The sequence below is a fragment of the Eublepharis macularius genome, chromosome 15 (genome assembly GCF_028583425.1).
Source record: "Eublepharis macularius isolate TG4126 chromosome 15, MPM_Emac_v1.0, whole genome shotgun sequence".
In the NCBI taxonomy this organism is placed as follows: Eukaryota; Metazoa; Chordata; class Lepidosauria; order Squamata; family Eublepharidae; genus Eublepharis; species Eublepharis macularius.
This window is the reverse complement of record NC_072804.1, coordinates 34501067-34517793: the sequence shown is the minus strand read 5'-3', so window position 1 is coordinate 34517793 and position 16727 is coordinate 34501067. Positions and strand designations below refer to the sequence as shown.

The 16727-nt window shown below is 46.0% G+C and overlaps 1 protein-coding gene across 1 annotated transcript in view; it reads left to right on the top strand.

Annotated features, from left to right (window-relative positions):
* Positions 1-16487, top strand: part of C15H1orf94 (chromosome 15 C1orf94 homolog) — a 30361-nt gene extending 13874 nt beyond the window's left edge. The window contains exons 2-6 of the mRNA XM_054998827.1: positions 385-1043; positions 1508-1674; positions 6533-6607; positions 9989-10173; positions 16412-16487. Of these exons, the coding sequence (XP_054854802.1) occupies positions 385-1043; positions 1508-1674; positions 6533-6607; positions 9989-10173; positions 16412-16487 (1162 nt within the window). The remainder of the gene's footprint in view (positions 1-384; positions 1044-1507; positions 1675-6532; positions 6608-9988; positions 10174-16411) is intronic.
* The last annotated feature ends 240 nt before the right edge of the window (positions 16488-16727 follow it).

Sequence of the window (16727 nt, the reverse complement as noted above, 5' to 3'; positions counted from 1 at the left end):
TGTTGTTTTACCTCAGTGCAGGGTGCCACCTGCAGAAGGCCCTGTTCAGATGAGTGAATCTGTCATGGCAGAGCGTAGGGAGAAAGGCAATTGCTCAGATATGAGAGGCCAAAGTAATGAAAGGCATTGTATGAGATAGCCAAAAACTTGAATTGAGCCTAGTAACTGATGGGTAGCCAAAGGAGTGAATGCAGAATAGGTGTAGTATGAGGGTAGACCTATGTACAGTTCATTATAGTAGTCAAGTCTCAATGTTACGATGCGGTGGATTGAGGTGACCAGATTGGCTGTGTTAAGGTAGGGGGCCATCTTCTGAGCTAGTTTGGGGAAGGCACTCTGATGGGTGCCACCCAGTCTGATGGGTTGTTTCTGTCTTTCCCACAGATCTTTAGAAACCAGCATTGGCAAAGATGAGATTTCCCTGCTGGTTGAGCAAGAATATTTGAGCCTCACCCAGGAGAATGCAACCGAGCTAGAGACACAAAGGTTGGAAGAGGACAAGGTGACCCCTGCTCCCTCAGTTCAAGCCCCATCTAATCTTATCACACTTTCTTATGGAGACCAGACATTAGAGGAGAGGGAAGTGGTACAAAATGTCTACAGAGCACTCACCGGAAACAAAAGGGAGATGAAACTGAGGTCCATCTGTGACGTCCAGCTGTCCACAAAGTCCACTGTCACGGGCATCCTACTGCCCGCAAAATACATCTACAAGAGTGCCAAAAACACAGATGGTGGTAACAGTAACATGATGGGTTCCAACACGCAGATTGCCAAGCTCTTGGCGCAGTTCCCAGTGAAACGCATGGAATATGCCAAAGCTCTGGACAACAAGATGGCGGCCGAAGAAGCCAAATTGCTCAGAGATCTCCTGCAAAACAACATGATTGGGCCTGTGACCCACAAAGACAGTGTCACGAGGCCGCACACTGTAATGACGGTGGCCGAAAGTCAAGGACAGAAGAAGCAGCTGCCTGTGTTTGCCAAGATCTGCTCAAAAACTGAACCTGAACTGATTGCTGATGGGCTGTATCAAAACAATGGTAAGGATTCCAGAATAGCCCAGGCTTGTCATTAGGAACAAGCATGCTGGTTTCAAACGAAACACCAGTTAAGAGGAGCCCTGGGCCCAAGACTGTGTCCTCCTTGCCACTTGAATGACCTAGACGGTACCTGTTCATACTGCAAGTGGAGAAAAGCAATTGCAACTCCTTCTATAACTAGAGATGAGTTTTCCAAGGAGGATCACTTTGACCCAGGGGTGTCGTGTCATCAGCTAGGCTATAGATAGCTAAGTTTGAGTTGCAGGACACATTGCCAAGGAGTTCTGGAACCAATGACTTGAGGTTTGAGATTCAGAAAGGGGCTGTCCAAAGTCCAATCCAAGGCCAAATCTTGGGCTGAGTAGGAGGTTTGGGCAGCCAGTCCTCCAGGAGACCTGACGAATTTATGCAGACCCCAGTGTCCAGAACACATTGTGTATAACCAGAGTTTGAACTTTCCACAGCAACTTCAGCAGCCGTGGATAAGAACAACCTGAAGTACAGCGGGACCATTTTCACCCCACGATTCCCAACGACCTCGACGACAACCTCGAAGCAACCCATATGGCTTAGCCTGAATTACCCTCCACCTCCCATTTTCCCAAACCACTCAAGCTTCCCACAGTACCAGGTAATGTTCCCAGACTGACCAAAGGCTGGGGAGAGACCTTCAGCCTTGAAGGGGGAGGTCTTTGCACAGAGATTGCTATGGGGACACCGAGCTAAGCTACAAGAGATGAATTACACGTGGAGGAGCACGTGAAGGGAGTCACAATGTTAGCGGGGAAGCTGAGTTTTAAAAGAGATTGGAAGGCTTTGTCAGTTTCCCCTCTCTACAGAGCCAGGGAGATCTCTGCTCAGAGGGTTTGTTAATTCCCTCTTTGCCTCCTGAAGGCTCTCTCAGTTTCACTTCCCCTTCTAAGAGGCGAAGAGGAAATAAACCCAATGAGCAGCCATCTCCCTGGCTCTGCAGAGAGGGGAAATTGACAAAGACTGCCGATCTCTTTTAAAACTCAGCTTCCCAGCTAACATTGCGACTCCCTTCATGTGTTCTTCCTCGTGTAATTCGTCACTTGTAGCTTGGCTCACAGTAACTCAAATTTAGAAGCACACAGGGAATGGCAAAATTCAGCTTCCATTGGCTGGAGAGGTGGCAGAATCTGAGAGATGGGGGCTGTCGGTGGTAATGAGAGCCAGCATGGTGTGGTAATTAGAGTGTCAAAGTGTCCTGTTATCTCTGTGGATAACCAGGGGAAAGGGGTCTCCAGTGGGCAGCTGATATTCAGCAAGGATGGAGTTGACTCTCAGTGGAGGAGCTGGAGCCAGGTAGCAGGGACTCAGTCCAGGAAATGTATGGACTAGGTTGGAAAGCTGTTGTACTGAGAAAGGCAGTGCTCAACTGATGGTTTCTAGAGAGAGAGCTGAAAACCTCACCCCTTCCTGTCACCAGAGTTGAGGTTTGGAGCTGGAAAGTCCTAGAAAGGTGGTTCCTACAGATCCTGACTTAGCACTCTAACCATTGCACGACACTGCCAGGGGAGAGTAAGGTAAAAAACATAGGGCAAGTTAGGTTGCAATCCTGCCCCCCCCCAACCGTCCACATAAAACCTTTTATTTGGCCCAAACGAAAAGACACAAAAACAATTATTTCATTTATTTGTTAGTTTAATTAAATTTTTATTCCACTCTCCTTGCAAGCAGGCTCAGAGCGGATCACAACATTATAAAATGTACAACAAAATATAGAATAAAATTTGGCAGTAAAAATATAAACATCATCAACAACATAATATTTTAAAAAACAGCCACGCAAGCTGAAATGGCTGAAGTTACAGAAGTGCCAATATAGAGCACCAGTGTGTGGTTAAAAAAAAAGAAACTGCACTATCACGTGGCTAAAACCCCCCCTCAAAGATAAAGTAATGAGAATTTCTCTTTTGAAAGAGGAAAAGAGAGTGAGAGGAAGCAAACGCTACATCTGAAAAAGAAATGATGAAATCCTAAGCACAGTTACTCCAGTCTAAGCTTAGAGTAACTCTGCTCAGGATTTCACTAAAAAATTCCAAAAAAAGAAATTCCACCTCCTCACCCCATAACAACACCGAAATCCTCCCAGCTGGTTTTCTTCTGGATATGGTGGATCTGTAGGATGAACATGTACAGACAATTCCCTCCCACACACTTTTTTAAAAAAATCAACATGACTTGGGAAATGGAAAGTGTATAGGAATAGAAGTCTGTTGTCATGTTTAATATTCTTTAATATTCAAGAAAAGAAGGCCTGATGACAGTGGGTTGGATCCTGAGGAAGATTTCTACAGTCATTGCATGAGCAGAAGCACTGAACTTACTTCTTGCTGTCTGGTTTCGTTAAGTGAAAGTGATTATGTCCCCACAGTTTTTTGCACACGGTATTCCTTCTGGAGCAATCTGGCAAACAAATCAAATTATGTCATGCCAACCATCTCTTATACATTCCATTGCCCCAGGTGCACATTTTAAATTTTGTTAAAAACAATTTTAAAGTCCTATATCAGTGCTATAAAGTACTATATTTTGGAGCCTGTGGGCACCTTTGGAATGCTGACATAAGATGGTTGGCTCAGCCACAAAATGGCTGTCACAAAATGGCTGCTGCAGAAGGCAGAACCAGTCATAACATGGTTGACACACCTGATCTTCAGTCACTCAGTGAAGATCATTGTATTGTAGTCTTAAAATATCCAGGGCTTTTTTCTGAGGAAAGAGGTGGTGGAACTCAGTGGAGAAAATGGTTACATGGCTGGTGGCCCTGCCCTCTGATCTCCAGACAGAGGGGAGTTTAGATTGCCCTCTGCACCGCTGGAGATCACTCCTCTCTGTTTGGAGACCAGGGGACAGGGCCATCAGCCATGTGACCATTTTCAAGAGGTTCCAGAACACTGTTTCACTGCGTTCCTGCTGAAAAAAAGCCCTGCCCACACGCACTGTAAGCAATTATTAGGCCACCTCAACAAGGTTCAGTGAGTTCCTTATTTTCGCACGGTCATACTTGAAAGAAGAATGTTATGTCCAAATTGTTCTGGTTCTTCCAATTAATTTAATTTAAAGTTTTAAGCCACCTAACCATAACTCATTTCACAACATTCTGTCCACTCTACGTGGCGCGGAAGGCAATCTAAACTCCCCTCTGGCTGGAGATCAGGGGGCGGGGCCACCAGCCATGTGACCATTTTCAAGAGGTTCCGGAACTCTGTTCCCCTGCATTCCCCCTGAAAAAAAGCCCTGAAAATATCTACAGTGGCCAGTCAGAAGATGTGGGGGGCAAAAGCCCCACTTGGCCTGCCGCTTTCTAAAAACACTTGGCAGGTGCCAGGAAAGGTGTTGGTGGGCACTATGGTTCCCATGGGCACCATGTTGGGGACCCCTGTATGTGATGCCGCAGCAATTGCACTACTGGTGGAGCAAGTGGAAGTGTGCCAACTACATTTTCCTTCTCACTCATGCATTGCTAGTCTATCCCAACAGCTAAAATCTTTAATTGGCTTAACAAGTCCTCTGTTAAAATCTTACTCTGAATGAGTGTCCAATTTTAATCAGCAGGTTGAGGGCATACTTCTTTAATTTTGAAGCGACATTGGTTCCCAGTGTCTTACTGCTGTAAGGAGTCATAAAGAAAAGATTTACTTACTTACTTACTTAATTTATACCCCACCTTTCTCTCAATGGTACCCAAAGGAGCTTACATCATTCTCATCTCTTCCATTTCATCTTCACAACAACCCTGTGAGGTAGGTTAGGTTGAGAGTGTGTGAGTGGCCCAAGGTCACCCAGCAAGCTTCCATGGCAGAGAGGAGATCTGAACGAAGGTCTCTTAGATCCTAGTCCAAGATTCTAACCGCTTTACCACATTGGTTCTCATTAGATATTAGATTGGATCTCGCAGATCTGTTCCACTAGCAAAGGTGCCTTCTAGCAGAAGGAGGCTTGTCTTGATGTAAGATATTCAAAGGAGTGTCTTGGGTCAGGGGAAAGTTTCTTCTGCCAGAGAAAACTCCCTCTATTTGCAAAAATGACCCACAGAAGGCAACACTTGAGACAGGGATTGTCACGGGCTGGGCCAGCCCAAGCAGGGTGGTTCAAGTCCAAACCTTAAAGCCAAAGTCAAAGGGGAGTTCCAAGAGCAAAAGCCAAGTCAAACCGGTGGTCAGAGCACGAGATAAAGCCAGGAGTGAGTCCAGAGTCCAAAAGCAAGGTCAGGCACAGTCCAAGGTCAGTCACCGATAGTGTCAGGTCCAAAAGCAGGCACAGGCAAGGTTCACGAACCACGGAGTGGTTGCAAGCAGTAGACACGTTGCTTCCACGCCCAGCAGTTCCTCCAGACTGGCTCTTATAGCCAGGCGTGGTTTTCAGCCAGCTGCTGGGGCTCTATCCTGTCACTACTCATCATCACTCTCCAGCAGCTGGCGTTGGCTTAAGAGGCGAGCACTGCGCCGTCTCTCCTGCAGTTCCAGTCTCTGGCGCTGCCTGCGGCGTTCCTTGGGTGTGGGTGAACCTGGGGGGGGGGGGTGGAGGCTCTTGGCTGCGCTGCACCTGTAGAAGTCCCTGGCTGAGCTTCCTCTGTAGTATTGGAGCTTGAGGGTGCTGGTGCCTCAGCTGCTGGCTGTAAGCTCTGATCAGCCAGCAGCTGTTGCTCCTGATTGCTGGCTTCTGCTGAATCAGGGCTAGGGCTGGCTACACAGGGCTCCTCTTCTCCAGAGGAGTCCCGGCTGGCTACACGAGGCTCCTCTCCTCCAGAGGAGACCTCACTCTCAGACTGGGCCATGACAGGGATGATGGCATGTGCCTGGCAACTGGTGGGAAAGTTGGAGAGGGACAAGGGAGACAGTTGTAGGTCTGAGAGTGTCATGTCTGAGGAAAACCCAGAACTGATGGTGGGTAGTCTAGGAATTGCTAGAAACTCTATGGTAAAACCATAGAGCTTCCAGTGATTCCTAGAGGTACCTGTCGTCACATCTGAGTTTTCCCTGGAAGTGGCAACATCATTCATGCAATCCTGCCATTTTGAAATTCCTCCCTCCCTGACACCACTTGGAGCAGCAGCAGGCAACACTAGCTCTGGGCAGGAGATCCCCCACCTCTATGGAGGGCTTGGCAGCCCAACCTTTAGACAAGGCCTTCAAACAACTGGAAGCTCCTGCTTATTAAATTGTAAGGTGTCTCACTTTTTCATTTGATCATCTTCAAAAAAGCACACCCTGAGCTTTTGGTGATATGCCAATTGGTATAAATATGAGTCATTCATTAATTGATCATTCAGTTGAAGGGAAAGGTTGAATTAAGTTAAGACAGAAAGGAAAGGTTTTCAAAACAACAGCTTGTATCTGAATACAGAACTCTCTCTGAGTGGGTTCCAGGAGTAGACTTTGAATACAGGGGTAGTAGTGGTAAGAGACCCAGATCTTCTGCATTTAGTTTCTGCCCTGTATATACCTTTTTTTTTAACACAGAGTTTGTATCAGCAAAGAGCACGGATCCCATATCAGCAGACATTACATCCTCAGCTGGGATGCTACTCCAGACAGGTATTTTACATTTTTGCATAGAGAGAGTTGCATTTAGGTTGAGGAAATGTATGTTGTTGTTTCACTTGTTGGTGGTCCTGAACAAATCACCTCCCTCCGTCTCCCAGAGGTGAATTATTTTATTATTTATTTAAAATATTTATATGCCACCTTTCCACTCAAATAGTCTACCTAATAGGGACATTGTGCAGGAAAAGTTAAAGAAGAAAACATGAAATGTAAATGCTAAATTAATGGAAATAGTTAGGGCCAATTCAAGGTTTTTGTCCTGCCAAGCAAAATATACTCATCCCTCCTGGACGTTTGCTGCTCCACTCCAAGGAAGGGAGTCCAGTCTCTTCCTCTGCTGCCGATAGCAGGCAGCAAGACAAGGCCCAGCAGTTGCCTGGAAAACCAGTCACTTGTAGGTTCAGCAAAGCAATTCCTACCCAATTTTTCCAGTGTGGTAATTTTTTTTTTTTACCGTTTCCAGTCACGGCAATAATAAAACCATTTTCAATATTCCAGCTACAGGGATTTTAAAGGAAATAAAAAGAATTTGAATCACAATGAATGAAGTTTCACAGAGGGGGTGGGTACGTACGAGAGAGGATTCAAATCTCTCCTGCCTGATTTGAGTCCAATAGCACCATAAAGATTTCCAGGGTATAAGCTTTTGAGAGTCAAGCTCCTTTAGTTAGATAACGGAGATCCCTGATTCCTCTTGAAACTATTTCTTTAACTGGTGTCAGTCTGTGGCCTCTGTCACGTCCCAGCTGTTATAGACAGTACATCTTACTAGTGAGATGTCCTTTTCTTGAACTCATACATCACTGTGTGCACTGCAGACCCAGAAGAATAATTTAGGAGCTTTTGTGGTAAATACACTCAAAATTACGAGATGTGATGAGCCACAGCAAGACACCAGGTTCTTCTTCTGGTTTTGCATCGGCTTAGACAGATGGGGTTTCAAAGAGAACATGCACAGTCAGCCCTGTGCAATGAAATCAGAGCTTCTATTTTAAGCTCATTTAAGAGAGATGGGGAATAGGATGGACAGACAACAGTAAGATGAACCGTGACAGTAAAAACGGGGGATAAGAGATGGAGCTGATCCCATTGTCCGTAGGTAAGACTTGAGTTTGCACAGAGAGACAGGTTGAGTGCATTGGAGCTTGAATTTCCTTTGTGTGGTGGGATAGGGATCTACCCCTTCAGGTTCCAGGGCTGCTGCCAGGCTCTGGGGACAAGCTCTAATTTATTATTGGTACCTTTCCTGCTGCCTGCTCATGTAGGGTTTCTAGGAGTGGTGCGATAAGGATCTACTTCTTCAGGTTCCAGGGCTGCTGCCAGGCTCTGGGGCCAAGCTATTATTTATTATTGGTACATTTGGCTGGAGGAGAGCCTGCTGCCCCTCACGAACAACGAACATGTTTGTGACAGGATCATGTTGGTCAGTGTTCGTTGTTCGTGGATGGCAACAAACAACGAACACCATGTTCGTTTTTTCCCGTTTGTGCCCATGTCTAGGTACAAATCCCTCAGAAACCAGAGATATTACTGCAGAACTATTTACCTAATTTACCTAGAGATCAGCAGATAATTGCCTTTCATATTATTACAGCTACCAGAATGGTTTTTGCCAGACAATGGAAAGAAAAAAACACCCCTGAACTACAAGATTGGTTGTTGAAAGCAAAAGAGATCTATACCTTAGTGAAATTAACTGCATATCAGAAAAACAGAGATATCACTAACATAGATCTCAGGAGGAGCAATACAAAGAATGGAACCTGTAATTATGAAACTAGAGGAAGCATTGATATTTTGATCTGATGAAGAGCGAGTTTACATATTGGTAGGGATGGGACAGAAGGCTTTGGATTGGTGACATGGTCGGAAGATACCAGTGTACTTATTTATATCCCGTATTTTATCTGTGTGTATGCTTTTTCTTTTGTATATGTTACAGTCTGTTAATAAATAAATAATAATAATATTTTTTTTAAAAAGGAGGGGTATAAAATTCTGGGAGCAGGGAGAGACATAAAACATGTTAATGAGGTGAGCGGGTGAAGAATTGCCAGCTGGGGAAGGTGCTTTGATAGCAGGGGAGGGATGAGTCTTGTATGGTTTGCAGGAGATTGTGCCACAGTCAGGCCAAGGAGCAGGGTGTAATTCTTTTGCTCCGCTGAAGCTTAGCAAGCTAGGGAGATTTTGCTGGTGTGAGACTGGAGGAGGGGAGCGGAGGTGGAGAGGATGAGGCTCATAGTCAAGCTACAAGTGACGAATGACACAGGTTGGACACTTGTCAGCTTACCTCAAGTTTTGGTGGGAAATGTAGGCGTCCTGGTTTTACAGCTTGGCACTCCATTACAGCTGCAAGACCAGGATGCCTACATTTCCCATCAAAATTTGAGGGAAGCTGACAAGTGTCCAACCTGTGTCAGGCGTCACTTGTAGCTTGGCTCTTAGTGGCAAAGCGTAGTCTTTGCATGTGAAAGGTCCAAAGTTCAATCCCTGGCATATTCAGTTAAAATGACAATGAGAAATACCTTAAACAGAGACTTTGAAGAGCCACTGCCAGTCCGAGTAGAGAATACAGGCCCAGCCAAGATGGACCAACAGTACAAGGCAGCTCCATAATTCAATGTCATAAGGAGTTATATTTTTTGTAAGGGTGGGGGGCAAGGCTTAATGGTAGAGCTTTTATGTGCGAGAAGTCCCTGGTTCAATTTCTGGCCTTTCTGAGCACCTAAGATCCTTTTAGCTGAAGATTTAGGGGCTGAGTCTGGCCTCTCCTGTATATGAAGCAAATGCTTGGAGAGAGGCTGCAGCTCAATGGTAGATATGGTTGCCCACCTCCCGGGGTGGGGTGGGGCTAGAGATCTCCTGGCATAGCAACTGAACTCCAGACAATAGAGGTCAGGTCCTGGGAGAAAATGGGCAGCTTTGGGGCAGATTCTATGGCATTATACCCTGTTGAAGTACCTCCCTTCTCCAAATCCTGCCCTTCCCAGGCTCCATTCCCAAAACTCCATGTATTTTCCAACCAGAATAATAGAATCATAGGGTTGGAAGGAACCCCCAGGGTCATCTAGTCCAACCCTATTGGTAGAGTATCTGCTTGGCATGCAGGAAGTCCCAGGTTCAATCCCTGGCACTCCAATTAAAATGACCAGGTAGCAGGTGATGGGAAAGACCTCAGCCTGAGACCCCGGAGAGCTGCTGCCAGTTGGAGCAAACAACTGACTCTAATTTCCCAATGGTCTAATTTAGTATGGCAGTTCATGTGTTCACGTGTTCTGTTACTGAGCCACATCCTCTTCCCATCCTGTTGTAGAGGAACTTCACAGTTCCAACCTCAAAGTAACTTTTCATCCTTTACTCCTTGTTCTGTAGGTCACTCCTTACAACCCCCAGCAAATCTTCCGCTCACCTTACACACCAGTGCTCAGCTATATCCCGCTGGTTCAACCTGGTTATTCTTACCAGCAGAGGAACCCGGCCAAACCATCCAGCAGCGGTCGTGATCCCCCAGCCATGGCGGGTGATGGGCCACAATATCCATTCTCTCCTTCCTATGGGTGAGTATGTTTAGTAGTGCCAATGCATACATAATATCTCGGTCAGGGCTAGGAAGATGTTTTTGCCTGCAGAAGATGAGTAAGGAACCATAAGGGACTAGGGGTGTGCAAGCCAAAAATTTTCGGCTATAGCCGAAAGTAGAAAGCCGAAAGAAGATTCTCTATCGTTAAAGCCGAAAGCCGAAACAAGAATCTCTTTCGGCTTTCGACTTTCGGGATTCTTTCGGCATTATTTCGGCATTCTTTCGGCTTTTTTCTAAGGGAAAATGCCTCCGTCTTCCAGGACGCCTGGAGGAGGCATTTTCCCACCAAATAAGCCCAAAATTGGTGGGGACCTTCCTCTAACCCTTCTCTAACAACCACCCAAGTTTCAGACAGATTGGACTTTGGGGGGCCATGTTATGGCCCCCCAAAGCAGGTCCCCCCATCCTCCCATAAGAAAGCGAAGGAGCAGCATATTGTTAGCATGCTGCTGCTGATCTTTCTTCATTATTTCCTATGGGGAAAAAATGAAGAGGCAGGCTTCCTTTGCCAGGGGTGGCATTTTGCATGCAAAATGCCCCCCAGCCCTCAGGGGCCCTTCTCCCACCCCTCCTCCCACCCCCCACCAAGGCTCAGCCTGCTCCCACTTGGGGGGGCCATTTCATGGCCTCCCCAAGTAGGTGCTCTAATCTCTACCACTGACAGCTGGGGGAGGCTTGTGTTGCCAGGGGTGGCATTTTGCATGCAAAATGCCCCCCAACCCTCTGGGGCCCTTCTCCCACCCCTCCTCCCACCCCCCACCAAGGCTCAGCCTGCTCCCACTTGGGGGGGCATTTCATGGCCTCCCCAAGTAGGTGCTCTGCTCTCATCTCTACCACTGACAGCTGGGGGAGGCTTGTGTTGCCAGGGGTGGCATTTTGCATGCAAAATGCCCCCCAGCCCTCTGGGGCCCTTCTCCCACCCTTCCTCCCACCCCCCACCAAGGCTCAGACTGCTCCCACTTGGGGGGGCCATTTCATGGCATCCCCAAGTAGGTCCTCTCAGCCCCTAAAGTCCACCCCTTACAGCCCCACACAAACCCAATTCCCCCCCAGCTGCCACACACAGACCCAAATCCCCACATTAGCCCCTCACAGACCCAAATCCACCCCCACCTGCCCCACACCCATAACCCCAGGAACAGGCTGGCAAAGGCCAGCCCTCTCCCTTTGTTCCCTATGCTGGGAACTTCTAAACTCTCTTTCCCTAGGCAATTCTGCACAGCCCAGGGGTGCCACAATGGTGGGCACACTTCTGAGTGCCAGCTGGTCCCTGTGAAAGAGCACCTGAACCACAGACACCCTCCCTCAAATTCCCCCACCACCTACAGAGATGGCTGGCCAGCCAGCCCCATTGTTCCCTATGATGGGAACCAACTGCACAACAAAGAATAAAACAAGAACAACACAAAATAAAGTTTTAAAAAAATTATTTTCTCCCTTCCAAAGTACAAGTAGGCAAAGCATTATGACACATTACACCAGCAGTCCCCCACACAGAAAAATTAAAACAAAACTCACTTAACATCAGAGAATCACAAAGCATGATTCCTGTCAAAAACACTTTATTTCTTGAACAGCTTTAGGTTACACAGCAGGGGGGAACACCAAAGGGCATGGCAGCACTATCTTACAGAAAAATAACACAACTCACTTAACATCAGAGAATCACAAAGCATGATTCCTGTCAAAAACACTTTATTTCTTGAACAGCTTTAGGTTACACAGCAGGGGGGAACACCAAAGGGCATGGCAGCACTATCTTACACAAAAATAACACAACTCACTTAACATCAGAGAATCACAAAACACAATTCCTGTCAAAAACACTTTATTTCTTGAACAGCTTTAGGTTACACAGCAGGGGGGAACACCAAAGGGCATGGCAGCACTATCTTACACAAAAATAACACAACTCACTTAACATCAGAGAATCACAAAAACACAATTCCTGGCAAAAACACTTTATTTCTTGAACAGCTTTAGGTTACACAGTAGGAGGGCACAACAGGGCATGATAGCAATGTACTACAAAAAATAATACAACCCACTTCACCGTTTTTGACAGCAATTGTGTTTGTGTGATTCTCTGATGTGAAGTGAGTTGTGTTATTTTTGCGTAGTACACTGCTTTCCTGCTCTGCGGTGCCTTCCTACTGTGTAACCTAAAGCAGTTACAGAAATAAAGTGCTTTTGACAGCTATTTTTTGGGGTGATTCTTTAATGTGAAGTGAGTTGTGTTATTTTTGTGTAAGATACTGCTTCCATGCCCTTTGGTGTCCCCCCCTGCTGTGTAGCCTAAAGCTGTTCAAGAAATAAAGTGTTTTTGACAGGAATTGTGCTTTTGTGATTCTCTGATGTTAAGTGAGTTGTGTTATTTTTGTGTAAGATAGTGCTGCCATGCCCTTTGGTGTTCCCCCCTGCTGTGTAACCTAAAGCTGTTCAAGAAATAAAGTGTTTTTGACAGGAATTGTGTTTTTGTGATTCTCTGATGTTAAGTGAGTTGTGTTATTTTTGTGTAAGATAGTGCTGCCATGCCCTTTGGTGTTCCCCCCTGCTGTGTAACCTAAAGCTGTTCAAGAAATAAAGTGTTTTTGACAGGAATCATGCTTTGTGATTCTCTGATGTTAAGTGAGTTGTGTTATTTTTCTGTGTGGGGGACTGCTGGTGTAATGTGTCATAATGCTTTGCCTACTTGTACTTTGGAAGGGAGAAAATAATTTTTTTAAAACTTTATTTTGTGTTGTTCTTGTTTTATTCTTTGTTGTGCAGTTGGTTCCCATCATAGGGAACAATGGGGCTGGCTGGCCAGCCATCTCTGTAGGTGGTGGGGGAATTTGAGGGAGGGTGTCTGTGGTTCAGGTGCTCTTTCACAGGGACCAGCTGGCACTCAGAAGTGTGCCCACCATTGTGGCACCCCTGGGCTGTGCAGAATTGCCTAGGGAAAGAGAGTTTAGAAGTTCCCAGCATAGGGAACAAAGGGAGAGGGCTGGCCTTTGCCAGCCTGTTCCTGGGGTTATGGGTGTGGGGCAGGTGGGGGTGGATTTGGGTCTGTGAGGGGCTAATGTGGGGATTTGGGTCTGTGTGTGGCAGCTGGGGGGGAATTGGGTTTGTGTGGGGCTGTAAGGGGTGGACTTTAGGGGCTGAGAGGACCTACTTGGGGATGCCATGAAATGGCCCCCCCAAGTGGGAGCAGTCTGAGCCTTGGTGGGGGGTGGGAGGAAGGGTGGGAGAAGGGCCCCAGAGGGCTGGGGGGCATTTTGCATGCAAAATGCCACCCCTGGCAACACAAGCCTCCCCCAGCTGTCAGTGGTAGAGATGAGAGCAGAGCACCTACTTGGGGAGGCCATGAAATGCCCCCCCAAGTGGGAGCAGGCTGAGCCTTGGTGGGGGGTGGGAGGAGGGGTGGGAGAAGGGCCCCAGAGGGTTGGGGGGCATTTTGCATGCAAAATGCCACCCCTGGCAACACAAGCCTCCCCCAGCTGTCAGTGGTAGAGATTAGAGCACCTACTTGGGGAGGCCATGAAATGGCCCCCCCAAGTGGGAGCAGGCTGAGCCTTGGTGGGGGGTGGGAGGAGGGGTGGGAGAAGGGCCCCTGAGGGCTGGGGGGCATTTTGCATGCAAAATGCCACCCCTGGCAAAGGAAGCCTGCCTCTTCATTTTTTCCCCATAGGAAATAATGAAGAAAGATCAGCAGCAGCATGCTAACAATATGCTGCTCCTTCGCTTTCTTATGGGAGGATGGGGGGACCTGCTTTGGGGGGCCATAACATGGCCCCCCAAAGTCCAATCTGTCTGAAACTTGGGTGGTTGTTAGAGAAGGGTTAGAGGAAGGTCCCCACCAATTTTGGGCTTATTCGGTGGGAAAATGCCTCCTCCAGGCGTCCTGGAAGACGGAGGCATTTTCCCATAGAAAAGCCGAAAGAAAGCCGAAAGAATCCCGAAACGTTTCGGCTTTTTTCTTTCGGCTACCCGAAACGTTTCGGCATTCCCCGAAACGTTTCGGCATTCCCCGAAAGAAGCCGAAACACTTTTGTTTCGGCATTCTTTCGGCATTCTGAATGCCGAAACGCACATCCCTATAAGGGACTAATATATTTTTTTTCTTTTTTTAAATACAGGAATTGTATTTAAAAAGAAAAGATGTAACAATAGAAAGTGCATTTAAAAAACTTACACAAACACTACATTTGGAATTAGTTTGAATCTTATACAAGCACTACTTCTGAAATTACATCAAACTAATAGAAAGATACAGTCAAAATTTATAATAACAGAGCATAATTGTGTAATAGCTCTTCTTCCCTTACTTATACAATCTTTAATATCAACTGTTTTGGTTAATCATTTCCCTGTGTTTTATCTTCTTATCTTTGTACTGAGTAACCTTAATTAATCTTAATTTTAATCTAAGTAATCAAAGAAATCCTTCCATTTCCCCCCAAATTTAGCTATTGGTCTATTATGTACATAAGTAGTTAATTTGGCCATTGATGCATATTCATAGATCTTATCTATCCACTCTGACACGTGAAGGCACATATCTACTTTGGACTAATATCCTTTTTCTTGATGCTAAAAAGTGGAGTCTACAGTACTATATGAGCAAGATTCTGGTCGAGTAGTACCTTAAAGACCAACTAGATTTTCCAGGGTGTGAGCTGATGATGAAGGGAGCTCTGACTTTCAAGAGCTCATATCCTGGAAATCTAGTTAGTCTTTAAGGTGCTACTCAACCAGAATCTTGCTCTTCTACTACAGACTAACACAGCTACCCACTTGAACTATATGGCTTCTTCCAGGAGCATGAGCCAAGGATATCCAGCTCCTGAAACACCCCTGACTTTCATTGATCATTCAGGGAGCTTACAAAACCCATTCAACATGAGTAGGAAGCATGGCCTTTGCTTTGGTTTTGTTTTGTGACATCATGACAGCCGACTGACTTCAGGACAATTTGATATCATCACATTGTCAAGATGATTTAGGGTTGCCCATACGCCTTGGTAAATGATGGAAGATTTTGAGGGCAGTGCCTGGGGAAGGTGGAATTTGGGGAGGATGAGATGGCACTTCCAAGTGTTGCTGTAGGACTTTCCCTTAATCTCTATGGTAAAGACCATGGAGACATGAGGGAATTCCTAGAGCATCACTATGGAGGCCATTTTCTAGCTATTTTTTCTCCCACTCCACAATTTTTTGAGGGTGGGAGATTGGGGTTGAGGGCAGGGATTTATCCCTCACAGACACGCAAATAGCAAGCCTGACATGATAGACTGGGATTGACTCATAATGAAATCCCTAGTTGTTGTTGTTTTAGATCACTGTAGTTATTTACTGCTGGTGAAGAGCATGGATCCAGTGGGCAGGATTTCCGTCAGCAGACTTTCTCACCTGCCCCATCCCACTGTAGCCCAAAGGAGTCTCCCAAAAACCATTTCTGGGGAATAGTAGAAGGCGTGGAACAGCACGAGGCATGAATCTGCAGTGGAAGGAGAGTTTCAGTAAAATTCCCCCTGCTTCTCTTAGCAGAAACTTTCGACTGGATCGAACCCCAAATAAGGAAGGAGTGGTTTTGAGAAACATTTTTGTTTGCCTTTCTTCTGCCCCAAATTTGTTGAAGAATGAGGGCCAAGCTACAAGTGACAAAAGGCACAGATTGGACACTTGTCTGCTTCCCTCAAGTTTTGATGGGAAATGTAGGCATCCTGGTCTTGCAGCTTGGCTCTCCGACTGCTGTCCAATGGACTTTTCAACTGTCACTTGTCCAACATTCCGCCAAGCTGCCTACAGTTCCCATCAAAACTTGAGGAAAGCTGACAAGTGTCCAACCTGTGTCAAGAGTCACTTGTAGTTTGGCCCATAGACAATATGTCTTTGTAATCAGTTTGGCAGGGATTCCATCGACTCCTTTAAGACATTAGAGGAACGGGTTTGGGTCTGATTTTTCCCCATCTGATTTTTCCCCATCACTCTGACTGAAACCAATAGACCTGTAACTTGATTTGTTGATGTCATTTGTAAAGTTGGACACTCACCTTTACCCCCTTGCCCCCACTCACTGTAAAGTTCTACTCACCCTTGCCCCCAGATCAGTTATGAATAAGTTGATGTTCATAAATATTCACAGCATGCCCCGGAGTTGAACTGCACCTTACCAGGCAGATACTTTGTTTGATATTGAATATGACAATCTACTCTGTTTATTTTATTCTCAGGTTTACAGCTACCACAGCTGGAACTGTAAGAACCAACCCTTATTTCTCTTCCAATGGAGGCGGCAACAGTTTTTAAATATCCCAGCAACATTTGGTTATTTATTTGAAGATATAGATCTTTGGAGGACAAAGAGAAATTCTTGAAGTTTTGCAAGGATTTGTATTTGAAAAATTTGCCCTGAAGTTAAAGAATTATTCTGTGTAATTTCAGAGCGCTAATGGACTAATGGACTGGCAACTCTTCCAACAAAGCAGAATGTTGTTTACCTGGAATGTATGAAATGCTCAGGTCCCTTAAACAATGTTATTGTTTTTT